This window comes from Trachemys scripta, chromosome 7 (genome assembly GCF_013100865.1).
Source record: "Trachemys scripta elegans isolate TJP31775 chromosome 7, CAS_Tse_1.0, whole genome shotgun sequence".
Lineage (NCBI taxonomy): Eukaryota > Metazoa > Chordata > Testudines > Emydidae > Trachemys > Trachemys scripta.
In genome coordinates this window covers 46,969,196-46,996,556 of record NC_048304.1, presented here as the reverse complement: position 1 = coordinate 46,996,556, position 27,361 = coordinate 46,969,196, and the positions used below count along the sequence as shown (strand labels likewise).

Genomic DNA, 27,361 nt, shown 5'->3' with positions numbered 1-27,361 from the left:
CTGCCTGGAAAAAATTAATCATTGTTAATTATGACATCACTCTGAGTTGTGACAACAGCAACAAACAGGAGCCTGTAGGGAAGGGGCAGACTGCCCCTGTACTAGAGCAATCCCGTGTAGATTTCTCCATTTTAGAGTCTATCCTGCTCCTTCACTTTGAGGAACCTTCCTCCAAGGGACTCCTGAACCAACCACTGACACTCCATCAACAATCACAAACCTAGAGCTCTTCCTCCGAGCTGGTCTTGTTACTAAGCCTAGGGGCTTTCCCAGCTCTGCCACAGCCTCAGCATGTGACCTTGGGCAAGTCACTTTGCCATCTGCAAAATGGGGATAATAATACACTCAACCTCAGAGGGTGTGTGAGACTTAATTAATTAATGTTTATAAAGTGCTTTGAGATCCTCAGATGGAAGGTGCAAGAGCAGCGCTACGTGTGATCCTAAACTCTCCTTAGACTGTAATGTGCAGATCCTCAAAGGTATTTAGGCTCCTAACTCCCTTTGAAATCAATGGGGGTTAGGCACCTAAATCCTTTTGTGGAGCTGCTGGAGCACGGACCACTGGCCCCGACTCCTCACGTTTACACCGGGTTTACTCTGATGTAAATCCACCAATTTCAGTGGAGCTACTCCTGATTTACTTGGCAAGAGAGGAGAACCAGGCCCCTGTGTGTGTGTGTCAAGCGCCATGCACATTGATGGTGTTGTCAATAACATTACTGAGGATGGCAATGATCCCTGGCAGTTGTTAACATCCTCCAAGCAGAGCAAAGAACTGTCCAAGGCACATGTGTAAACCTCGGTGCATTGCGACTCCAGCAAGGAGGAAGGAAACCTAATGGAGATCTCTCTCCCTGTATGGCACACTAACACCCCGGGCTGGAAATGCCGCTGTCATGGTGATCTGATAGATATACAACCTCTCTCAAGGCTCCCAGCATGTTACAGGATTACAGTCTATATCCACCCAAGGATCACTTCACATCGCCCACCTCCAGGCTGGGATGGAGCAGCTGCTTAGCAGCACCCAGCAACACCACACTGCAATTTAGGGGAAGGAAGGGAAGTAGCTAATCAAATTCAAGTAGCAGGGAGAGTTTAAGGAAGCAGAATGCAGTTACCCAAACTGCAAATGTACAAGGGGCGACACTGGAAATATTACTGATCACGACTTATCAGCACTTAGCACCAAAGCAGGGTGCCCCATATGCACTGGCTCAGGAGCGACTCAAAGGGCAGAGCGCCACCTACTGAATCGCCACCACTGCTGCCTGCAGCAGCTCTACTTTCCTTGACGATCTCCCACCGGCCCCTGCCATGAGCCTGAGGTATCTGAAGAGATCGCAGCCCAAGGTGGCCTGGCTGCAGGTGTGGATTTAAAAATAATAATGGGGGAAAACTGGCAGATGGTTCAAAGAAGTGATGAAAATCAGTTGAAATTGATTTTCCTTTTTTCCGGCTGAAAGACGGGGCTGAGCAGCTGCGGAAGAAGGTGGCATCATCGAATATTTTTCTAAAAACTCCATTAAACTGTCATGCGCTCTTGCTGTTTTCCCTTTCCCATGGCTGCTGCTTACCAAGGGAATCGCATGTAAAATGCAGCTTCTGATCAGCCTCCCCCCATTGTTCAGTGAGAGAAGCAGTGCAGATGGGACTGAGCGCCTGGCTCAGGAGAAGGTTTCCTGACCCAGTTCTGTGCTCAGTCCTGTTCCTGCAAATCAAGAGATTCCTGCTTTGAACAAGGAACTGGCATCACGACTACAGAGCGCCGAGGGGACCTGTGGGACTGGGGCCTCTCTCTTTGCTAATGTGTTCTTGCTGCAGATCTTCTTCCTTTGCTCCATGCTCCCTCCCCATTCAGTGGCCAGCCTACCAAAGGCATGGTGCCTCTGTCTTCTGGGAGGGGTACGGCTGACCTACTGACCTGTGTCGGGTTGCTGATGTAGTAGAGAGGACCTACACTTCCCCTATTCTCAGGCCCTGTCCGCTTTACTCGCCATCCTCCCTCCCCCCCGCCCCGCAACACACACACAATCTCCTCCCATGAACCAGACGGAGCTGAAGTTGCGAGATTATTTCCTGACAAACAACATGTTTTTTAACTTAGCGGAAATGTAGTTTCTGTGTCGAGGTGACTTGATCTTGTAGGAAAAGCATTACACCTGTCTGGATTTTTCCCCTTGAATGAATGAATGTTTATCAGGCACTTCTCATTCTGGGATCTCTCAGCACTTTGCAGATGCTGTCTGGCTCAGTGCACGTTCACCTGCTGAAATGGAAACACCTCTGAGGTGAAACATCGGTGCAACTCTATCCCTCTCTTCTGCTTTGGGCGGTGGGGGGGGAGGGAGAAGGGGAAGAAGAGGGAGGGCTTCTTTTCCCAGAATTATACCTGGGATGGGAAATCCAGGCTGAGACCTAGCAGAACTCATTCCACACAGGTGTGCTGGGCAGTTAAATGCCTAGTAGAAAAGAGACTGAGGTCACCACAAGCTCCTTTCATGCAGAGTTAAAACAAAGATTGATCTAATAGCCCGGGTGTTAAGATGTCCCCAGTGCCTCCGTGTGAATTCATTGCAGACAGGAATCTTTCTACAGGTGTGAGCACAGAACTGGTTCAAGAAGCTTTCTCCTGGGCCTGGAGCTCGTTGCGCAGCCAGGATCAATGAAGGTCACAGAGTCTCAGCACTTTGACTTAAAGAGATCCTTGACCAGGAAACACCACAAATGCCCTAGTCCTGGAATGACCAAACTAGGCAGATTGCTCTACCACAGCGGTTCTCACATCCTGGGCCACGTAGCACTGGTGGTAGCAGGCTGCAGGCAGACAGTACGCAGGTTAGTTTGACGTACAGGGTCGTGCTCAGAATCCATTCTCACTGCACTGATTACCATGACCAAGGTAGCATGCCAAGGACTTCTAAGTTTTAGGTGAAAGAAATGAGGTCTCTCAGTCTGAGAGCCGCTGCTCTACAGGGTCCTGTGCAGCCGAGTATCCTGATTCTGAACTTGGGAACCACTTCGTCTGCAGGGCTCCCAATACTGGACTGGCTGGTCAGGTTCTCCACTGGCAGTGTGGCCTTCTTCAATTCCAAGAACGGGAGGAACAATGAAAGGAAAAAGCAAGAAAAAACGTCCGAGTTCTCTGAGGTCAGCAGTGCTGTGTTTTGCAGTGTGCTGTAGACTGGCAGAGGCTACAAGGCTGGGGTCAGACCTGCACCCATCGCTCTCTGCACTGAATACCCGATCACTGCACATCAGGTGCAGGCTCTCTGGAATCACGGACGACAAGTTCCCAAGGGAGAATCTCTCAGCCTAGAGTCCTCCCTGGGGATCAGTGGATTGGCTTGGGCTGGCACTTGCAGAATTAACACAGCTCTCCTCTGAAAGGCTCACATCCCAATGTCCGCCTGTTCCCTTTGGCTTTGTGGCTGATCATGAATTTTCATGCTCACTGTGTGAATGGGCAGAGCTTGGAAAGGCCGATTTGGTTACTTTAATCGTATCTGCAAAATGAGCATGGTCCCACAGGCTTGAGATAGAGAGGAACTGTGCCAGTTTCTCAGCCCAGCAGCCTCCAAATGCACTTCTCTCCTGACCTCCCCTGCTCTCCCAGTCCTGGGCTCCCGCACAGCACTGCCAATGCCCCTCATTCCTGCTCACCCAGTCCTGGGCCTGGCCTTATCAGATAGAGCCAACCACTCAAACTGCTTCACTGGTTTGGGATTTCCATGGACTTCCACTCCGGATTAGTCTGGGGTGCCCGACTCGTTTCACTTGTTAATTTATCCAGATGTCAACCAGGGGGGCTCTCCCCTGTTGTATGAAATCCATTGCATAACCAGGAGGAGCATTTACTTTGCTCAGGGAGCGGCTGTGTAAGCAGCCACCATGAATTAAAGGAAGAAAAGAGGAGAGAGAAAGTGCCAGCCGCGGAAGCGAAAAGCATTAATAAAGTTTACCCAAGGTTTCAGGCTCCATGGCGCTGCTCCACTGTTCCGTAACCCCCAGCAGCCGCATCTCTCTGTTCCGCACTGAGGGCGACAGGAAATAGCTTCACGTGCCCTATAGCCAGGCACTTTTCCAGCGCTCTATCACTTCCAATCATGTTTGAACAGCCTCAGCCAGCCACTTGGGCAGACTCCTCCCCTTCTGTGGAGGGCCCTACATGTGCCACCTGCTGCCCCAAGTGAAGAAAGACAGCAACAGAAAAGCCCAAGGGTGGACAGGCGGATGGGCCATTGGGTTGCTGTGGGATTCCCGCAGTAGTGGGGCAGTTGCTGTGAACCTGGACAGGTGCCCCCTGGAGGAATCACTCCAGTGGATTTACAGCAGGAAGGTTCGCTAGAACGTAGCTATCATGGAACTAGGGGAGGGGGGTTGGTTGAGACAGGGTGGCCAGTCTCTTTGGAAGTCCGGGCTTCTCCTGGGCTTGGCAGAATCTTCCCTCATTTCACTGGTACCAAGATTTCAGTGCTTGGCACATCTTCTGCTCAGGGTATTCAATCCCCAGACACCTCTGAATCTGTAATGAACACCCAATCAACTCAGGTACCACCCATGGTACCACCATCTCCTGCTTGAATCAGACAGCCTCACTCAACAATTCCTCCTAGCCCTACATGGACTTTGCTGCAGCCTAACGTTCTCTCTACTGCCCTCCCGACTCTCTCTGCGCTCTTCACTATGCCCCACATACCCGCCCCACGGCTAGTGCAAGGACACCTCCTCTGCAGCTCCAGGCTTGCATTAGCTCTTTGCTTCCTCAACTTCCCATCTCATTTGTGAAGCATTTATTGCCTCCCACATCACTGTCTGTTAACGTCTCTCCTTCTGTCCCTATTGCATTTAACTCCAGAAAGCGTACAGAGTTTGCATGAGAGAGGCTGGATTACATAAAGCTGAGTACTGTTGTGGCACTGGCACGCTACCCATGGCAGTCGCTGATCAGAAAGGACTCCAACCTGGACCTCAGCAGAACACAAGCTCTAAAAGAGGTAGGCGGAGGAGGTGGTGAGGATCTTGATGCCCTTGGCTGCTCACTGTAAAGAGCTGGGAGTTCCTCTAGGGGAGCCAAGCTTGTCAGTTATCCTCAGAATATCCCAAATGGGAGAGTGCCAATTTTCCTGCCTACATCTCACCTCCACAAATGACGCCATCAGGTCTCTCAGGTCCTGTCCCCACTAAGTGCAGAAAGGGGCAAACCGGACAGTGCACCTGCCCTGTCAGAGGTACTGACCAGCACTTCATCACCTGGGGCAGGGCTGGAAAACGTCCCCTCATGCCTCCGCCCGAGGACTAAGCTCACTAGTCAGCAGGAAACATCCTAGTGGCACTACCGGCCTGCAAACACAAAGGCCATGCCCCTGCTCCCCCAAACCACTCCCCCCCCGACAATGAAAGGAATAAATAGCCGGGAACTGGATATAACTGTGATATTAATCAGCTTTCTAAGAGTCTCAGGCTGGGCACCAATAATGCAGCCACCCACAAACTGTAGCCATTTACCCAAATCTTGGTTAAAATATTTTTTTAAATGAAAGCTTAAGCTCTGCAGAGGGTGACAGAACTCCCCAGGGAGCTACTCACTTAGCTGGGGAAGTGTTTGAAGGCCTGACCTGGGTCATCATACTTGGGTCTGACACTGACATCCATGGGAGATGTGGGCTTCCCATGGAAAGTAGCTTACGCATCCCCCAGGTCCCACTAGAGGCTCCCTGAGAAGTGTGTCAGGTACTGTACCACCTTTGAACAACCAACAGACCCTCTGACAGCTCCTATAAAATCACTGTATGGAATTCACTCTTGAGAATACCCTAGACAGCTATTTTACCGGGGATACTCACATGGTCACATATGCCTAGCTCTGCAGATGCCGGGATGCACACAGACTGACTTATAGTTGCTCTGTGTGTGTGTGGTCAGAGTCAAGGAGGAGAGCTGGACACACCCCAGGGTGTTGCTGTATGAATGTGTCTTGCATAAGATCTCTTCAACCTCTCAGCTTGTCTAACTCGCCTTCACGTACCCATCTCCTGACGTGATGGTGTGAATCCCTGTGTGTCTCACTCTTCGGCGCTTTTCCCAGCTCCAGCTGTGACACAGTCACTGGAGCCGCTACGGGCAGGGTGCGAAAGTTTCATCTGCAAAACGTGGCGATTTTGGGTGTGGATATGCAACCAAGTGAAAATCAGACACCCTGTTATTTATTCTGCTTCTCCAAAGACAACTGAAACCAGAGATGTGGCGTCACACCAACAGGCCATAGTGGCGTCCAGCTGCGCCGCTGCCGCAGACGCACAAACCAAGAACTTGGCACCAAAAGATTTTCTTAATTAAAAAGAGAGAGAGTTTCAGACCAGCCTGGTGCAAACTTAGCGATGGATCCGTTCTGACTAGGAATGGATCTCCAGGCTATGGTCACTGGGAACCTCAGAGACCCAAGGAGATGTGGATAATTATTATAACAAGTTTATACTATAGTAATATTAGAGATGGGTCTGAGACGCAAAGCTTGGATCTAGATCACCACATTTCAGAGGTGCCTGGGTTTGATTTGCCCAATGAAAAATATAAGGATCAGCCACAATGTTAGAACCTGGATCTGAACCCTCCAAAGTTAATTTCCAATTTATAGAATTGGATGCCCAAGCTCTTTACAACCCAGTGTAGAGGTAATACTTTGCACGGCCCTAGCTGCAGCCAGCTCTCGGGTGCAATATGGCAATCACTCTGCACCAGCCACACTCTCCAGCATTTGTTGGCAGAGGAAGTGAAGGATAAGTTCTCTATTGAAATTACCGGGTGAGTGGGGGATGTTTGGGATGCCAGAGCAATTATTTAATTGCAATTTGGCTAGGACAAAAAAATCAACACTCTTACTCTTGCCAAAAGTGGCATGGATATTTTAATGGGTCTCCGAGTTTTACGTGTCCTCCAAAAGACGACACTCCTCCATCTGCCTGTATCCATCTGTTGTCTCGTGTCTTATGCTCAGACTGTAAGCTCCTTGGAACAGGGGCCATCTTTTTGTTCTGTGTTGACACAGTGCCTACTACAATGGGCTCTTGGTCTGTGACTAGTGCTCCTAGCCACTTCGGTAACACAAACAAACAACAACGCTTCCAGGAGCACAGCAACCCTACCACCACACTGGGCGCTGGCTCAGTACAGACCCTCAGGGAAGAATACCTCCTACTGGGTCACCCACACTACACCCTACAGCATCCAAGCTACAATTGGTGCTCAGCCATCCAAGTACTGACCAGATCAGTCACATCTCAGAGATATAATGGTACGTAGGAATCCCCTTAGGAAATGCAGCACATCCTGTGTGTGTGTGTGTCCTGCATGGGTACAACAGGGAATCTGCAATGTTTTTAACCCCTAGGCTATCACTGGCCCACCTCCACTAGTGCTAGCAATGGAGGGCATAAACCAATGTAGAATGGACAAGACAGAGCACAGGTGTTCTTATCAATGTGGGATCGTGGTGATGAAATTCCCAAACCCTGTTTACACTTGTGTGTCACTACAGCTACCACCACTGGTGCAACGATTGGAAAGTGCCAGAGGAGATGAGGGCTAAGATGCCAGCGGAGAGGCTGTCCTGTTACTGCACTCTGCCAGTGCAGCCAATGCTGCAGGTTCCTTTCTCTTGCCCAAGATGTTTGGCTGTAAGGGGGGCTCTTTCCTGGGGTGGAGGATCTCCCCTAAATCAGCTGTGCTGTGCGGGACATTTGCACAGCGCTGAGTGAAGCAGGTTTGACAGAAAAGCACCTTCCTGAACCTCCCTGGTTGATATGGGGCTGAGACAGCTCTCAGCAGAAGGAAAACATTGTATGGCTTCTAAAGCAGAAAGGAAAAGGGAACGGCCAGTGATTTGCCATGGACGGTGTCAGATTCTGACAGGGAGTCACCCCTTGAACATTTCCCTCCAAGAGACACAGGGCCTGGGTTTAGTTCCTAGCAGAGGAGCAGCCGCCCAGCAGAAAGCCTTGCTGCAGTGACACTAATTGGCAAGCGAGCAGAGAGGCCAAAGACTGCTTGGTCCATGGAGACTGAACTTTACTGTCAGAAGCACAGGTGGGCCCTTCATGTCAGGACTGAGGCCCGTCACTGCGGGGAGTTTACACTGTTGCTGGCCAACCTCTACGTGTCCTGGAGATAAACAGAGAGCTTCCCTCGCTGGGGCACTCAATCTGGCACTTTTGTCAGCAAGAAACGCTCTCTCCCTCCCGTACACGCACACTAAAGAGACAACAACAACAACGTCCCCTTTAGCTGCAGATTTGGTGCTGATGGACACTATGAAAGCAATCTACAGGCCAGAACTATCCCGCTGTGAAGGGGACGCGGGAGCCAGAGATCATCCTAGGGACTGGGGAGCCAGAGATCGAAAGCAGGGACAGAACAAAGGGGAAAACTCTCCTCATTTTTTTGGCTGTTTCGTTAGGAGGAAAGGGGAGCTTGTTATAAGTCATAAACATGCCAGCATTTGTTATCTGTGTGGAATAAGCCGGCTGAGAAGGGAAAGGTCCAACAGATCCCATCTCATCCCTCTCCCTGCAGCGGTCCCTACTGGGATTGTATTAAGATCTACCAGTCTGAAGTCCAATCAACACCCACCTACCTCACAGAGAGAGGCAGGAGCCCCGCTGTCACCACCTAACTGTAACCACCTCCAGCTGCTGTCGCCTCATGCCCGCATCGCAGGAATCTCTCCCTCTTTTAAGAGCTCACTGGCCCAGAGAGAGGGGACTGCCGTTGACCGGGCCGAGCAGCCGCAGGGGCATGCAACTGCCGGAACATCCAAAAGGCCTGTGCTGCTCTGGGCAGGCAAGGGTTAAAAAGTGAAGCACAGTTCCGTGCATCCCACCTCCCGCTGTGGCACAAGAACCTAATCCATAATTCTTCCTTTCAGCGAGCTGGCCCTCTCCCCCCAGCCAGGCTCTGAGCCCTATCAAATATTCATCGCATCTCACGCTAAATAATAGATCAATGTAATAACAGGCAAGGCGCAGCTAATCACAGCTTTTCACACCCTGCACAAAAGGCAACAGGAGATGGGCAGGGGCAGTCGGAGCAGCAGGGGTGCCCACAACCCAGCCTGTCAGGCTGAAATGGTGGCTCACGCTATTGGAAATGGCAGTCCAGGCCTTGCCCGGGCCCCTCCCCAGCAGGAGCTGCAGCTGCAGCCCGCCTCTAAAGAAGACGTATTGTGACACCAGCAGGGCACCGAGCGGGTTCCTCTGGCACCAGGTGCTGGGTGGAGAGAGGCTGGAGAGCTCTCTGGAAAGAGAAAGGGAAGATAAAGGAAGGAATGATCCTGAGGGACTGGGTGGCAGATGTAGTGCCATAGCCAGGGCTGGTGTTCAAACCCTGCCTCAGGAGGAGATTTGGCTGGTTCCAGTTTAACTCCCTGGACACACCACAAAGCCTCCAAACAATTGAGTCTATTGCCAATTTCTGCTTAAGGGAAGCCAAGGCCTGGCACAGCAGTGGGAGCTGCAGGTCAGGACTGGGGAGCAGCAGCAGACAGTGTGGGGGAGCCCAGGACTAGAACAGCAGGGCAGGAGGAGGCAGGTCAGGATTGAGGAGCGTTGACAGAGCCATGCTGTACCATCATTGCTTCCATCTTAGAAGTGAGTCCCCTGAAAGTGTTGACTCCCCACTGGGGGACACCACAGGATGCTCTGGGATGGCCTTCGTTCTGGCTAGATAGGCAGGAGGTATGACTGTAGAGATGCAGCTGGATCACAGGCCACATCTGAACGCATCAGCAGAGCCTACCAACAAGAATCAGTCTCCAGTCACTCCAGAAAACACAGCCTTCCTTTCCCCCACAGCAAGGGGGTACTTTTGTTTGCTTTGACCTTCTGTTCATTCCTGTGGCAACAGGCTCACGTCAGAGTGTGTCCCGCTGAAGGCAAGGCTGGAGTGAGGGCTCTCAGGGCCCATAGCTGGTGCCAAAGCCCTTGAAAATAATTAAGTGCAAAACAAAGCTAATTGTGACTGACACTGGCCCCCCGGAGAGTCATCAGTTTCCTTCTGTCTTTCCAATGACCTTGATGACTGCAGAGCAGGGAAGGAAACAGTGCTGAACCACATAGGTGCCTGAGCACCCCAACTCCTCCCAGTATGCTCAGCGTGTATGCTGAGTGCATCAGTCCTCAGAGAGGAAGGCAGAGTCTTTACCAGTGTGTAGACAGATTAAATAGACACATCGTGCCCAATCCAGTGAGCTCCCAAGCATCCTCCAACTGTTATTGGTGTCAGTCGGCATGGAGGGCACTCAGCACCTTGGAGATCGGCTCGATAAGGAGGAAAGATAATAGACAGACAGCTGTGATTTTTTTTTCCCCCCAAGGTCACAGAATCACCGCTCAACTTCAAAACCCCAAGCCTTTGCTGCACATCTACAGGTCGCTGGGTTTTGAATGACACCATTCACCTCAAAAGTCAGTGGGGAAATGGCAGAGCCTTCTGCTGGAAATTCACAAATGAAATCATTAATTCAAACAGACTTGGGAATTTTTAATACAGCTGTTTGTAAAGAGCTAGGAGAACCACAGACAAAAGGTGCTGTTTCAGGGCAGGGTATTATTAAGTATTATTGCTGTTCTGAAATCAAAGTAGGTTTAAAAAAAGACACCCTGCGAATTTTCTTTTGCCTAATTCTGAACGACATGTTTTTTAAACACCCAGGAGGAGGATTGGAAGGGGGGTATGTTAAAATCTTGCCATCTGTTAATTGCTTTGGACAGGATGATCCCATAATCCAGAAGTGACCTGGCCTTAGAATTGCAGATGAATGAGAAGAGGGAAGGGATGAAGAGGGTGATGAGAAAGGGTCCAATCCTGCTCAGTGCTCAGCACCCTCAATTCCCATTTGCCTCACTGGGAGTAGGAGGGGCACAACACCACTCAGGCAAGACTCAGCATCTCACAGGATTGGGCCCAAAGGAAAGGGCACTGACCATGCTCATCCTGTGGTCAGCTACCACCTGATAGCATACATACAACACAACCAAAGATAACTAGGTATAAAGCGATATATACGTGACAGTTACACTGATTTACACCCACTGAGAATCTGGCCCGAGAAGTGAGGACCCCTGTGGGGAACAGGCTGCTAGCTAATCTCTTCAACATGGGCCACTCTACAGAGACCTTTACAAAATTGGATGGATGGAGAGAGCAATCTGATGGGTCAAGTGCTGATCCAACCTGTGTAAGTGAGAAAACAAAGTTGTGGGTCAGAACTGGTCCACCGTGGCCTCCCCCCAATACCCGCATAGCCAGAAGATAGGGAGCAGAAATCAAGAGAAAATGAATAAAGAAACATGGGGAACTGGTGGGTCATTACATTCCTGACCCCTCCAGGGTGCGTGGTTGAAGAAGCCATGACTTGGGATGAACTTGCTCTGAATAGCTTGGGGGGGGGGAGAACATTTTTTTAAAAAGCAAAAAGAAACCTTTCTATTCAACTCACAGGCGAGGCCTGACTTTAACTCAGCTCTGAGAAGAACAGAGAGAGTGCCAGAGATGTCCTACTCCGTGAATCTGAATGCAATGTTAATGGCCAGCGGGCAGTGCCACAGGGAGACCTGAGAATTGCCTATTTGGGGTTTATTTCTTCTAAATGTTCGTGCTGCTGACAGGTGTTTTATTGGCAGCTCGGGTCATTCCATCTCCACAACAGGAACAGCATGGTCAATGGCAGTTCGGGCGTTCCCCATGAATGGGCCTCAATCCACACCTGGGGGGATCCCTTCAAGGAGTGAGCTAGTTGTTCAATCCTCATAGCCCATTCAGTCCTTGGGCTCTCTACTGTGACTGCCAACAAGCAGGCCACACATGCTGGGGATTGTTTGATGTGGTCACCTGCCCACTAGAAACTGGTCTAAAATCAACAATTCGTTTCACACTGAACAGCCATCAAAGAGAAACCATTTTTGGTCACTGCTTACCAGGACTGGATGCCGAGCAGCAAGCTGGAGATGAAAGTCTCTCCATGCCACTAGCAGTCCTCCCTGAAGAGGTGTTTTCTACCCAGCTGATACTTGCATGGCCCCATTATTCTAGTAGCTGATTTAAGAGTTTGACTTCAAAGCAGTTACGCTAACACTGGTGAGATGTCGACATCAGAGAGAGATGCGTGTTGGGGTTATGACCTTGGTGGTAACTCAGCCAACCATCATGCAGTTGGTCTGCTCTTATTCATACACTGAAATCCTACTGGTTAAAATGGTGTCACAGTTGCTTTGGGTTTCTTTGACATTATAGAATCACATGGAACAGGTCTGAAAAGAACTCGGAATGGGTGTGGAAGGGGCGTGGCTATGCAGAGCCCACACAATATAGCACAGCTTCACCCACCGTCCCACTATTGTTTATGCTCAAATGATCAGCAGTGAAGTAAACAACACTGACATTTACATTCAAGGCAATTTAAACCTCTCAAGGCCGTTGTTTCAGGCTGGCTCTCTGCAGACTTGGGCGGACAGCACTGCATCGCAACTCACATATGGAAAATCCAAATGTCTCATGACATGAAAGCTGCAAAATAACTTCCTCCTCGCCCAGCCACTAGTCAGCAAGTGGAATTTTAACCATCTCTGGGGAACGTCCTCTCTCATTCTCTCTCTCTCTACGTAAAGAGATCTCTATTTTTCTGTAACTATATAGAAGCTAGAGCCGCCACATATAATACTGACCAAAACCTATGTTAAATTAAAGTCAGGTAATTCAGAGAGAAGGCTCTGAACACCTTAACTCTGCCCCTTGGATCTATGAAATTAGAGTTTTTCTCCATATTATCTAACCAAGTTAATACAGACTCCAATTTTTGAAACTATATTGACAAAAATGCACACATATAACCACATCAAACAATTACATGTGCACAAAAATGTGTCTGTTTATAAAGATCTGATTGGTCCAATGCTGTACACTGGCACCTAAAGGTATAGAAAAGAGTGCCAATCCAGTGCAAGAAAATACTGCATTAGTCCAAACAGCATGTTACATTACAGCATCATGTGATCAGATCACGGACGAGCCCATTATAAAGCTACAGGAAAGGGGGAAGAGTTGAGAGCACTGTGCAAGAGCCAGGACTCTGACTGTCCTGATATTGGCATTGCTGAATGAACAAAGATCTCAGAAAACAGCTTCCCCTTTTCGTGTTTATGGTACACGTGATTACAAATGAAAGAAATTCAAAATTAAAGAAGTGCAAAAGAAAAATATCATAAGACTGCCCATGTGGAAAAGATGTGCATGTGATATATACATAAAGAGTATGTCACTTTTTAAATGCATATTACATAAGTATATCTGACCTGAAATGTGCGAAAGGGGCTGCTTTCACAGTATTTCGCAAGACAGTATATCATCTAACATATGTCCCAGATGTAAAATATTTACAGCTTATAGAGAGCAATTATGAGTCACATATATTTTGGTTTCACGAAAGTGTGAGCACATGGGGTGAGCAACTAGCATTCTGAGTTATAACAGCAGTAGTGCCATGATAGGAGAGCATAGCACTGCTGTCACGCCCCTACAGGCATTACAATCACTTCCTTTCTAGATACACAGAGACTTCAGCAGATCTCGTTAAGCAGGTGCCATTGGATAATTCTAGCACTGGCTCTAGAAAGTTGTTGCTTAAATTACTCAGGATTCCAAATACGACAGATGCACAAGAGCTCAAGACAAAGCTATGTGAGGAGAAAAAGTGACTACAACTAAGTTGCAGTAGCCAAATAACGCTATTATAAGTAGGGCAGTAGCACCACAATAGTTCAAATTGAGACTAGCTTACTGTTTATTTGACATTGTAAGTACGACCATGTACTATGCAAGATGTGGCCTATACCCCAGGGGTCAAGTGGGTGACAAGATCAACACTTATTTCAATCTAAGGGATAGGAGTTGACTTGTTTGAAATCATGAGTAATTGCGTTATAGGCTCTGGGCCTTGCTGGAACTTAATGGATGTTGTTCCTTTAAAGAAACAAGATGCTTCAATTCCAGCTGCTCAGTGAATGGAGGGGTAAAATCACCAGCCTCCCCCTCCACCATGTCTGCTTTGTCCATATAGCACAGAGGTGGGGAAACTTTTTGGCCTGAGGGCCACATCAGGGTTGCAAAACAGTATGGAGGGCTGGGTAGGGAAGGCTGTGCCCCCTGAAACAGCCTGCCCCCCATCCCTTATCTGCCCCCTCCCATTTCCCGCCCCCTGACTGCCCCCCTCAGAACTCCTGACCCATCCAACCCCCCCTGCTCCTTGTCCTGACCGTCCCCTCCCGGGCAGGGCCGGCTCTAGGTTTTTTGCCGCCCCAAGCAAAAAATTTGCCACCCCAAGCTCTGAGAGCGCAACTGCCCAAGCAAAAAAAAAAAAAAAAAAAAAGCTGGAATGCCGCCCCTGGAATTGTGCCGCCCCAAGCACGTGCTTGCTTTGCTGGTGCCTGGAGCCGGTCCTGCCACCCCCCGGGACCCCCCCCCCTATCCAACCCCCTTCCCTGTCCCCTGACTGCCCCCTCCCGGGACCCCCTGCCCCTAACCACCTCCCCGGGACCCCACCCCCTATCGGAATGCAGCCCTGCAAACATGAGCGGAGGACTCAGGAGGAGCAGGGGCAGCCACGCAGTTGGAGAGAAGCGGCGGTTTCCCCTTCAAAGCGCCACTTCTCTCCAGCCAGCTGTGCGGCTGACCAGTGCTCCTCCTGAGTCCTCCAGCCGCGTTCCCCGCGCTCACACCACCCGCCTGCTCCCCTGCCCCCACAGTGCAGCCCCTCTCCCCCCGCGGGGGGGTGCGCCGGTGCTGAGCTGCCCGAGTGCCCGGCCCTGGGTCCCTCTGTTGTTGGGGGGCCCATGCCAGGGCACCCTGTGTTCACTGGTAAATCTGCCCGTGAGCCACGCTGCCCGGCCAGAGCTAGCCACGCCGCCGTGCTACTGGCACGGTGAGCTGAGGCTGCAGGGGAGGGAGGACAGCAGGGGAGGGGCCGGGGCCGGCCAGGAATTCATGGGCTGGGCAGGACAGCCTCACGGGCCGGATGTGGACCGTGGGCCGTAGTTTGCCCACCTCTGATATAGCATCACTGCCTCAGAGGGTCTGGGGACACCTGCATCCAGTCAACCCTGGAAAGCACTGACTTCAACAGGAAAGCAAGAGAAACATGCATGTGCCCTATGGGTACCTGTGATATCTGTCTGTGCATCGTCTGCTTCTGCCGCTCTGCTCTTCCGCTCCATCTCTTTCATTTCTGGCACATAGAAGTCTCCTTGGCGTGCCAGGGGGCACACAAAATAGATGCGGTCTCCTTTGTAGATCTCCAGCCTGGGATGAGCGCACAGCTTCCTCTCCTGAAAGAGAGCACAGGCACACGTTAGCCATGCATCCCATCACTCTGCAAGCACCATGACATCACAGGGCCATCTCTCAATGCGATTCTCTTGACCAGCAGTTCCCAGTCAGTAACTTGTAACACTCAAGTGAGCTGTGACTATACTTCTAGCCTGGGTCCCAGGCCAAAGTCCAATCATTTGGACCATGTCCACCTCAGACACCAGGGCCTGAACCAGTGAGATGCTGAAAGGTGCTGACGCCCCTCAACTTGGCACTTAGATATCACAAGAGGTGCCTTAGAAATACCATGGACAGCACAGGGTAGAGGAGAGAGAAGATAGTCAAAGGAATAGAGGATGCTCATCTCATCACAGGACTGGGCTCCTGGAGTTACCACCCAGACCACTGTGCCCATTTCCACATTCTTCTCTCAAGCATCACAAGAGCATGCAAAGGACTGTGGGAGCCATCTAAGGAGAAAAGTATCAGGGGGTAGCCGTGTTAGTCTGTATCTACAAAAACAACAAGGAGTCTGGTGGCACCTTAAAGACTAACAGATTTATTTGGGCATAAGCTTTCGTGCGTAAAAACCTCACTTCTTCGGATGCATGCATCCGAAGAAGTGAGGTTTTTACTCACAAAAGCTTAGGCCCAAATACTTTACTCACGAAAGCTTACGCCCAAATACTTTACTCACGAAAGCTTATGTCCAAATAAATCTGTTAGTCTTTAAGGTGCCACCAGACTCCTTGTTGTTTTTCTAAGGAGAAGGACTTCAGTGAGTGGCTGCACAGGGAGACCATGGTTGAAAAGAGGCTGAGAATCTCTGCTCCGGACCCATAGAGAAGCTGCAAGGTTCAGAGCAGCCTATTCATCGTATAGTGCCCTACCTGTGTTCTTCTTGGGGTGGAACGGGGATGCATTCTACTCTGCACTGACAGTGAGTTGTGGCCCTGCAGCCGTGCAAATTTAACCCCAGAGCATTTCCAGTTAGATGACAAAATCAATCCTAGTTTTCAGTATGAGTATTTCAGAACCCGCTGATTCCTCAGAGGATAACCATCCAGGGGGGCTAGTTATCGGGCAGGGCCAACCTTCACTGGCCCAGTGTCCTCAGCTGAGCAAAGATAGAGGATGCTAGATTTGGGGAGAATGCTGGATTCCCATGGGTTGCACAGCAGATCTTTCAAGTCAATCCCCAAATGACATTAGCTTGGATTTCATTAGGAGGCTTTCCCCAGCACTGCCAGTACACTGGGTTACACCACACCCTGCCAACCTACATCAGCACAGCTTAACACCTGATAAGCTGTTACCAATGTCAATGGAGCCCACCCCACCTACCCCATTCCCACAGTTGCATCTGTCCTATGCATAGAGGCTGTGTCGTCACCAGGAAAAAAGGTGTATTTGTAACCCATGCTAAGCTAGCACGTTACAATCCCAGTAAAGACAAGGCATGTTAGCTAGTCCAGGTAAACCCTCGGGCTTTAACCTGTGTAGCCTGTCCTGCCATGAAGTCAATGAAATGGAATCTCTTTGTGACAGCCAGCACCCAAAGGGTTAAAGCAATCTTTAGGAGGAAGGGAAGCCAACGCAAATCAAACCCTCTTCAACAGGACAAGCTGAAACTTGTGAGGAGGCCTCAAGGATTCAGCTCCATGCCCGGCCAAGAACTGGCCCCCACTCCCACCAGCCTAGAGATGGGGTCAAATTAAATCCTGGTGTGAACCGCGCTGCATTTAATGGATTTGCCACAGGGATGAACCTGGGCCAGTATCTGTGTTTCACTCGCAGGGCACTGGGAAGCAGATGTTCCTCTGCTGTCGGTTACTGAAGCACTTGGTAACTGACACGAGCAAGGGGGCTCCATAGAGGCCCAGCTGCTGCTTCGACCAGCGACCTGCCGAGCCTGAAAGTCCACCCCTCAGCATGGCTGTGAGAGTCCTCAGTGCTTCTTGGAGTGATTCAGATAATCCAGGAAAGACAGATCGAGCAGCTTCTTCCAAAAGTGCGAGAGAAGGGGAGTTTGAGGCTACTTCATGGGATTTCAGACAACTTTCCCACCCCCTCTGCTCCCCTCGCCCTTGGCCACAATCCCCCATCCCTCCCTCCTCACTAGCCCACTGTAAGGATTTCAGTGATCCGATAGGCCCAGCTCCGCCCCACCTGCTGGAAGAGGCAGCTCGCTGAACCATGCCTTTCTGAACCCGCAGGTGCCAGCTGAGCTGGACTGGGGGCGGGAGGAGGGCACAAACAGGAGAAGACTCACACTGGTACCACACAGGATCAAACCAGCAAGGCTCAGGGGACTTGCGGGGATGGACTCCGCATTGAAAGAACAGCTGGACGCTTTGACTAACACCCACACCTCGCCCGCCCAGCAGCTGTGTTGCTTGACGTCTCCTACAGTTTTCCTGGTAGAGGGGGCTGACTGTTGATGGCAATGCTGCAATTTGGGGGTGGAGACGGCAGGCGGGTTGTTTTTTCTTTTAAAATAACTGGTAACTTTATTTTGGGATGCGCGGCACAGGCTCAAACCCATGTCCCCAAATAGCCTGATGCCGAGACAGCCTCTGCCAACTCACTGCAGCACGATCCCTGCTCCATAGCTGCAGGGCCTGGGAAACAGAAGAGATGAAGGACACAAGCTGCTTTAACAGAACAGCAAGAAAGGGGATGGTGCTGGAAAGGGGACTTTAAACAGCAAGAGGAGATAAAGGGATGAACAACGCAGGGGATGGGATGCAGAGACTCCTAAGTCACAAGCTCGTATCCACTGTACAGTCCTGATTGACAGCTGTGACCACAGGCAGTGTGCAGCGAGTTTGGGGGGTCTCAGTCTAGGCCCTAGCAGACAGGTTTCCGCCATCACTAGCTGCCTCAAGAAGCCTCTCTGCTAAGCAAATGGGGCATGGAGAAGAAACTCCTTGACAGAATCTCTCTACAGCACTGTCACTGCCTCTCGTGGCTGGATTTTATCCCTCTCCCTCTGAAGCAGGGAGGTATCAACTCCCATTTTGTTGATGGGGAAAGCGAGGCACGGGGAGGTTAAGTGACTTGCCCAGGGTCCCGCGGGGAGCATGTGGTGGAGCAAGAAACTGAACTCCGCTCTCCTGAGGCCAGCGCTCTGTCCACAAGTCCATCCTCTCTTCTGCTGCTCCATTAATCCCATGACAGTCACAAGCACGAAGGTAAAATTTCTGTATTTGAATGATAGGAAGCAGAGCGGCACACTAGATAGAGCAGACAACAGCCCCACCAGCTGTTGAAAACCTCTGCCTGGCCTGAAATCCCACACTTCCCAGGGAGGGCAGCTCTGGCAGCCTCGCCCCCGGCACGGGGTCATTATGAATAAACACTAATGTTTAAAGCCCGGAAGGTTCATGCCAAGGGGGCCATGCCTGTGTGAGTCTTTAGCCTTCTTGATTCCTGACCCGGAACTGGCTGCTTGGTCTAATAATGAAATGGGGGATACTGTGCAGGGCTCCCCAGCTGAGGAGCGGGAGGCTGAGCCAGGCTAGCAAAATAGGGGGTCAATAGCAACAGCAGGGCAATCTTTTTCAAACAATGATTCCTAGAGGAACTGCAGTGAAGCGAGGGACAGCGCATGAAGTCACTGCACAAACCCAGGTGAATGGTTTTTGCCTGGGTGCCCAACGCAGGGGGTCCCCATCGTGTCCCATGGCTTGTACAGCATTTACAGCGCCACTCCCCACCCACAGCTAGAGCGCACAGGCCACATCTCCGCCACAGACACCTCGCCCCCCAGTATACACGCCCACATGGGTGCTCAGGGAGCTGGCACGAAGCATGTCCCAGGGCTGGAGATTCCCCCACACATCCCCTTTACAACTCACCCCACACCATGCAGCGGAACTGCGATACGCACGGAATCTTAGCTGTGTTGTCTAGGGGAGAGGGGCTCTGGGGGAAATGTTTGTTCTTCCCCCACAAGAGGCTTTAGACAGCCTTGGCTGCTGCTATGGGAGCTTTTCCTCCCACAGCTCTGCTGATCCATCTGTCTTGCTGGAGCACCCCCTGCAATTGCAGTCCTGGGAACCCACACGGTTCTGTCCTCAATCTTGACTGCAGCAGCTCCTGCTACTCACATGCAGAGCTCCCTATGCCACTGGATCCTGCCCTGCAACCACTTCTAGTACTGCACAAAAGGAAATGGGAGTGAACGGGGTGTGATATTAGCTCTGCAGGGAAATCTGCCTCAATCTGATTCATAAAACCAAGAGCTGATGAACTTCCCTCGGCGCCTGAGCTAGTGAAATCACGGACGACACCACACAGCAAACGTCAGAAGCCACAGTGCCACTGCTGATGGCCACTGACTGCTGCCTTCCCCATTTTCACACGCGGCAGCGGTACGGCAGCAGCCAACTCCCTGTCACCTCTCACTTAACAGCTGGCAAAAGCTCAACATCCTTCCAGGATGCTCCAAGGAAGCTGCCGGTTCAGACACTGCGTCAAAGCCATACTAAAAACAGCTCCAAGAGCAGGCTGCTTGCTATATGAGAGGCAGGTGTTATTCCAATTCTACAGAGAGGGAAACTGAGGCACCGAGAGGTTACAGACAACATTTTTCGGAAGGGTCTTGGGACACCTAAGGCCTGATTTGTAGAAGCATGGTACACCCAAGACTCAAGATGAAGCCAGGGGATTCTCTGGGTGCTCAGCACCTCTGAAAAACCAGGCCCCAAATATTTCAGGTTGGGCCTCTGAAAATTAATCCAAAATTCAATGGCCACTCTGGAAACGTTGGTGTTACACTTTTTGTGCCTCAGTTTCCCCATCAGTAAAATGGAGATAATGGAGGAAATCAATTTCTTGTCCCAATCTCGTTTATCTGTTGCAGGAGAGCCGAAACCAGTCCTTCTAACATAATGTTGCTACCCGTGGAGCAGGCAATATCTGTCATGATTCAGTGGAGTGTTCCACTGTAAAGAAATCACATTTCTGACAAGGAGACTGGTCCCTTCGAGACGTTAGAGGGAACACAGACAACTTTCCAATCCATCTGAAGCATCTACAGCTCTTACTTGAAGGCAGGTGAAACAGTATCAAACACAGATCAAGAACGGTATTAAATAAAAAGGGTTGGGTTGTTTTTAAAAGCAGACCAGAGATAGCTCACATCTCTCTTGGTTTTTTAAAATGACAAACCAAACAAGAACCTTCCTTGCTGTTGTGCCCCTTGGGCCTTTAACTCAACTGTTACCAGCCCATCAGGAAACTGAAGCTCAATAAGTTATTTTAGGTTATTGCAACAAAGCCTGCAGAAGACGTGTCCAACTGGCACTCCAGCACCAAGAGTGGGCACCAAAACAACGAAACGGGATTTCAAACAGGAGGCACACAACAAGGAGACGTTCCCAGGGCATCTGCATTGGAGAGTCTACGCTCAGGCTCATCATCTGCCCCAACACATCCAAAGCCAATGTTCTGCTCCCGCCCCCATGATTTAACACTACCCATCCCAGTATTTATACTATGCCCATCACCAGGATATCAGAATGCTTAATGTATATAAAAGGTCAACACAAGTTCATAGTCTTTTCTCCTCTTCACATTCAGAAGAGGATAGGGCTGGCTAGAATTTAGCTTCTCTTGCTGCATATTGTCCCCCCACATGTAAAGAAAGACAGAGTAGAGGAGTTCCTGTATTTTTATGTAGTAATGTATGTCACCACAATAATGTTTACTGTCAGGCTATGAAACAGACGTGACTCTTGCCTGTGGTCCTGCAGGCAGGCAGGTTTGTGGTCATCCTCATCTCTCATGGAAGGCCACTGAACAGCCATGGCTCTGCCTCCAGCTCCTGCCAGCCTTTCCCGATCCAGTAAGAATTGCATTGCACTTGATGACTGCAGGTCTCTCAGGAGCTTGTGGTCATGAAGGAGAAGCAGTCTCTGAGATAGTTCATACGACCTAATAAGAGCTCTGAAGACCAAACCTAGGACTTTGAACTAACTTCGACATCCTATGGAGCCAACTCATGGGTCACTTTGACCAGGTTGTGCCAGGATGGGATGAAGTCTCTTGACCAGCTTGAGGGGGAAGAGGATAGTTGTTGGTATTTGGTCACCTAGAATCTGGGAGGAGGCCAGAAGAACTCTTAGGTTGCATATTGTGTTGACACTAGTGTGGCAAATGCCTTCTGTTGAGAGTGATGGTTTGGCTTTTGGTTAGCTCTCAAGTGCTTCTCTCTAGCCAATAGCATCACTTCTTTCTTCCCTGGGTTTAATTTTAGCTAACTGCTCCTCATCTAAGATCAGACCTCATTCAAGCACCGAGTAGGGTCAGACGGGCAGGATTTGGAATGGACATTGGCAACACATCTCGAAGAACAACAGTTACGAGAGGTAGGTAAGCTGTGGTGACTTATGAAATGGCTTTGTACGCTCAATGTAGAATGCTAGGGCACGCCTAACGTCCAAGGAATGGAACATGCGTTCTCTGTTACTGGCATGGGGCTTAGTGAAGAACACAGGTAAAAATACGTCTTGGTTCACATGAAACTGGGAGACTACCTTTGCCAGAAACGCAGGGTGAGGGCGTAGCTGCACCTTGTCTTTATAAAAGACCATATAGGGTGGCTTGGAAGTCAGCGCTCTGAGCTCGGATATCCTTCTGGCCAAGGTTATGGCCACCAGAAAGGCCACCTTCCAGGAAAGGGAGGACAGAGGGCAGGTTGTCATGGGCTCAAAAGAGGACCCCCATGAGCGTGGACAGGACCAGGCTGAGGTCCCACTGGGGCCGTCATACCTGGGGAGTCTTTCCTCGGTGCCGGGACATCCTGCACCGAGGCCGGGGCACTGCACACCGATGATGCCGGTGCCACTTCTGGTCCTGGCTGTGGGCAGAGGGCCGACTCCATCAGGAGGCGCTTCAAACGATATGCCTACTCTCTCTTAGTCCTGGGTCTAAAGCTCCTGCAAATTGGGCACTTATCTGTCTGATGGCCCTCTCCTAAACACTTGAGACAGGCAGCGTGCGGATTGCCTGTGGGCATAGGTTTCGCACACCTCTCGCATGCCTTAACCCCCTGTGACGGAGGCATGCCCCCATGCCGGGGGAAACTTGGGGGGGGGGGGGGGAAGCCCCCCGAAGCAAGTCCAACTAATTACAAACTACTATATAACCAACTAACAACTTAGAAAAGGGAACCACTAGGTAGGTACTTACGACTGCAAGAGACTGAGCTGCTCCAACGACCATCACTGATGGTAAGAAGGAACTGAGCAGGCGGCGAGTTGGCAGTGACCTATATACACTGCCATAAAGGCGCCACTCTAGGGGTCTCCACAGCCGACCCAATGGGTACTGCTAGGGGGAAAACCTTCCGACAATTGTGCACGCAGCGCGCGTGCACCTATTAGAATGCACATCAGCAACCACTCGAAGAAAAATTAGTGTTGCGATAGGCCATGCTGCAAAGTTTGAATCCAAACCCAAGAAAGGCCTTTAGTTTCATGTACGTAGCTTATGTCCTATGTTAGGCAATGACACATATCTCTAACAGGCCGCTGTCCACGCTGTTCCCGTTCTACAGATAAATGGAAAACATCAGTCGCCAGGGTGTCCATCCAGCATCTGCCAGTGATATGAAATTCACTTTAAAGAAAGTCAGAAGACATGACATGTGAAATGGCCACAGGGCGAATGGCTTTGGGAGGGGAATATTGGATACAGTGCATTGGCTACACTTCCTTGGGAATTTTCACACTCCCCCAGAACAGTAGGTACAGACATCATATGTACTCAATATTCACTGGTATTCGTGGAATGCCACTGCCTCCTTCAGAATAGCCAGTAGACTTAGTGTCTTCTTCCAGAGCTCCAGAACATATCCTCGAAACATTCACATAATGGGAAGAAACTCTAAAGAAATCAGAGATTGGGAGAGTGGGACTGTTTGTGGAATGCGGTGAGCAAATCACTTAATTTCTCATTGCTTTGATCTTGAGCAAATCACTTAAATTTTTCTGTGCTTCAGTTTTCCCATCAGTAAGGTGGGGATAATGATACTTCCTATCCCATTGCTGGGTTGGGGGTCTCTGCTCACTTGGTCTCCCTGAAGACCCCAGAAGTTCAGGAGCCAAACACAGCTGAGATGAGCCAAGCAGAGGGGATGGAACAGAAGCAGCCAGATACACAGAGTCCTCCCTTGGACTCCGGACAATTTAAACCTTCATATGGACACCAAAGATGTATTTTAGCCTGGGCAATCAGATGACTAAAGGACAGATGGCTAATTGCACTCAGCCCTGTGGCTCACAAAGAGCTGGAGGGAAGTCATCTCCTCAGTTGTATTGGTTCGCTAGTTGCAAAAGAGAGGACTCCAGGATTCCAGTCTGGTTCCTTTTGGGAAAATACTGATACTCTTGTACACTTGTTGCTCCTGCCTCTCTACTTGGAAGAGGCCTGGACTTTCCCACCTCTTCCTCCAGTGTTTGCAGCCATTCCAAGTACGTGGAGAGTCACAGCCACAACCTTTAGGATGCATCCAAACTAGGGAGAAGAAAAAAACACCCATCTTGACACTGGCGATTCCATGCCGCTCAGCTCATCTCAGGAAAGGGGCTGTTAATGAGGTTCCCAAACCTTCCGCAGCAACTGGCTTCTAAATTAGAGGTAAAAGAGGATTACCTGCTGGTTGCCACACCAATCGGGTCTGCTGGGGGATCCACAGCTTTTAAGCAGCCTCAAATCTTCGGAAGATTAGGCCAAATGGAGACACAACAATATGCCGCATTGTTCAGTGCTTCCCACCAGGGAGCTCCGTTCCTCCTTATGATCTTTGCTCAAAGGGAAGCGGAGCTGCTTTTTGACAACCCAAACGGGGAAAAAGGAAAAACAAGGAGCTTAGGGACTGAGCCTGCTAGGCTGCTTTCTCAGACCCTGCAGGGGCTGCTCTGGGCACTGGGTAAACCAACACCAATGAACACCCTTTAGCCCTACACATGTCCCCCACCTAGGATTTACAAGGCCCTAAGAATGCCCCCATAGCAGAATATACAGCATACATCATTTGATAGCCAAGGGATTCTTCACAGGACATAGAGCATCCTACACAGCAAAACATACAGAGCCAAAACCATACGGAAAGCCCTCCAAAGAACCACTAGTCTCACGTCCATCTCCAATTTATCCCTGCAAAGACTCGCATGCAAGCGTTTGCACCTAAAAGACTGCATGCGAGCACGCACACACACACACACATACTCAGAGACAGGTATTTAAAATGAGCTCACTATATGCCCAACTACCTAATTAGTGGGTACAAACTAAAAAGCTGACTACGGATTATCCAGCCCATTGGATATATCCAGAGCATGGGGGGGCGGGGGGAGGGCGGTCAGAAGAGGATTGCTAGACCTAGAAGAACTTTTGGAAATACTGAACCAAATGCTCAGCTTATGTAAATTGGTGTAGCTCAATGTAGCTGCACCTATTTACATCAACCGTAGGGAGGAGGCTGCAGTACTGAAGATAGAGATGAGGAGGACCTGGGTAAGAGTGTTAGTTGTGCAGAAAGAGAGAAGAGGTGAGCTCTTCAACATATTCTGAAGGAAAAAACAGCAAGATGCAGACATCACCTGGACATAACCGAAGTGGAAGGAGTTGAGGAAGACCCTCATGTTTCAGGCTTGATCGGTGGCAAGTTCAACAGTTGCAGAGAATGGGGAGAGTGGCAAGAGTTTTGAAAGAAAGATCAGAAGTTCAGTTTTGGCCATGTTAAGTTTTAGCTAATAGTGAGAAACCCAAGAGGAAATGTCCAAGAGACAAGCTGAGAGGTGAGATTGGATGGCAGTAGACAGGTCAAGAATGGAGCAATAGACACAGGAGTCCTCAGCAAAGAGAAAGTAACTGAAACTGTGTGAGTGGGTGAAATCACTCAGAGAGATGACATAGAGAGAGAAAAGAGAAGGGGCCAAGGACAGAGCCCTGTGCTGGATCCCCAGAAAAAGCTGGAAAGAAGAGGAAGAGAACAAACCAAGAGATGCTGCAGGAATGGCCAGAAAAGCACAATGGAAGAAGAACCAGGAGAAGACAGTATCAAAGCTGAAGGAGGCGATGATTTCAAGCAGGAGAATGTGATAAACCATGTCAAAAGCAGCAAGATGATGAGGCTGGAGTAGAGGCCCAGTTATTTGGCTAGGAAGAGGCATCTGGAAAGCATGGTGAGAGGAATTTCAATGGAGCAGGGAGGGCAGAAAGCTGGACTGAAGGGGATCAAGGATGAAATTGAAGGATAGAAGCTCTAGGCCAAGGCTGTAAAGTGCTCACCCAATCAGTGTAGAAGGAGAGGAGGAAAGAGAGATTAATTAGTACCTAGAGGGGCAGGTGAGGTCAAGGGTAATTTTTGGAGGGGGAAAGAGGCACAGGACAGTCTGTAGTTAAAGAGGAGAATGAGGGAGGGGTAAGAGGGAGGGGTGAGGGGAAGCAGGAGGTGGGAGGGGAGGGGATCTCTTGGCCAGATTGAGGAGTCAGATGAAGGGAGCAGGGGGACAACTTCAATGTCAGTGCAGAGGAGACAGGGAAAAGAAGAGAGATCACAGCCCAGCCCATCAATCTTCTCTGTGAAGAAGCTGGTGAGATTGTGTGCAGAGGGAGAAAATTTCAGGAGGGAGTCAAAGGCGGCAAATAAGCAATGTGGATTGTGGGTTTGGAATCCATTGAGGGTGAAATAATATTGCTTGTCAAGCAACACAGCAGAAGCAAAAGAGGAGAGAATACATTTGTGGCATCGAAAGTCCACATGGGACTTTCTCCAGAGAGGCTCAGTGAAGAGAAGAGGAATCAGGGGTTGGAGCAAGTGAGGGTGGGGAGTTAGTGATACCAACTTTAAAATGGGAGAGAAGGGGGTAGAACGGGGTGGGCAAACTACGGCATGGGGAGTTGCATCCAGCCCTCCAGATGTTTTAATCCGGCCCTTGAGCTCCAGCTGGAAAGCGGGGTCTGGGGCTTGCCCCGCTCTGGTGCTCCAGCCGGGAAGCGGGGTCTGGATGTCCCACTACACATAGGGGCAGCTAGGGGGCTCTGCATGCTGCCCCCGCCCCAAGCACCGCCCCTGCGGACAGGGCAGTGCGCAGAGCCGCCTGGCCGCGCCTCCGCATAGGAGCCGGAGGGGGGACATACCACTGCTTCTTGGAGCTGCTTGAGGTAAGCGCTGCCCAGAGCCTGAACTCCTGACCCCTCCTGCGCCCCAACCACCTGTCCCAGCCCTGATCCCCCTCCTGCCCTCCAAACCCCTCGGTCCCAGCCCGGAGCACCCTCCTGAACCCCCAATCCCTCATGCCCAGCCCCACCCCAGAGCCCTCCCCCGCACACCCCAACCCCCTGCCCCAGCCCATAGCCTCCTCCCACACCCTGAATGCCTCATTTCTTGTCCCACCCCAGAGCCCGCACCCCCAGCTGGAACCCTCACCCCCTCCTGCACCCCAACTCCCAATTCCGTGAGCATTCATGGCCCGCCATACAATTTCCATACCCAGATGTGGCCTTCGGACCAAAAAATTTGCCCACCCCTGGGGTAGAAGGTCAAGGAGAGAGTGGAGGGATCCATCAGCTTAGAAAAGAGAGCAGAGTAGGGAAGTGAGTAGTAGAGAAGTTATGGTCAGTGTTGGATTGGAGGTGCAGAGATGGGAAGAAGGGGGCAGGTGGGCAATGTTAGAGGAGATGAGATGGAGCTAAGGCATGGAGAGCCTGAAGAAGAACTAGTGTATGGTGAAGACAAGGTTGCCTGAGTGGCTGTTTTGATGAATGGGAGATCTGACCCAGCTCTGAAGGCAAATGAAGAGGTGAGGGTGAGAAGGCAGAGACAGGTAAGGATTACAGTTGGGGACTGTACAGTATCTGAGAGTGGGAAGGCCAAAAAGCTAACAAAAAACCCTGTCTCCTTTAAGGCCCCCAAACCAAGCCCAGCTGGCAGAGTTCCTAGTTCTCTTACTGTTCTAGGAGACAACCTGGCTTTTTCCCTTTCCCTT

General features: G+C 50.4%; 1 protein-coding gene across 1 annotated transcript in view; it reads right to left on the bottom strand.

Annotated features, from left to right (window-relative positions):
* TEX264 (testis expressed 264, ER-phagy receptor) overlaps positions 1 to 25,012 on the bottom strand; it is a 37,058-nt gene extending 12,046 nt beyond the window's left edge. The window contains exons 1-2 of the mRNA XM_034775726.1: positions 24,971 to 25,012; positions 15,211 to 15,376 (exon numbers count right to left, since the gene is read on the bottom strand). Coding sequence (XP_034631617.1) covers positions 15,211 to 15,376; positions 24,971 to 25,012 — 208 coding nt within the window. The remainder of the gene's footprint in view (positions 1 to 15,210; positions 15,377 to 24,970) is intronic.
* Positions 25,013 to 27,361: the final 2,349 nt, after the last annotated feature.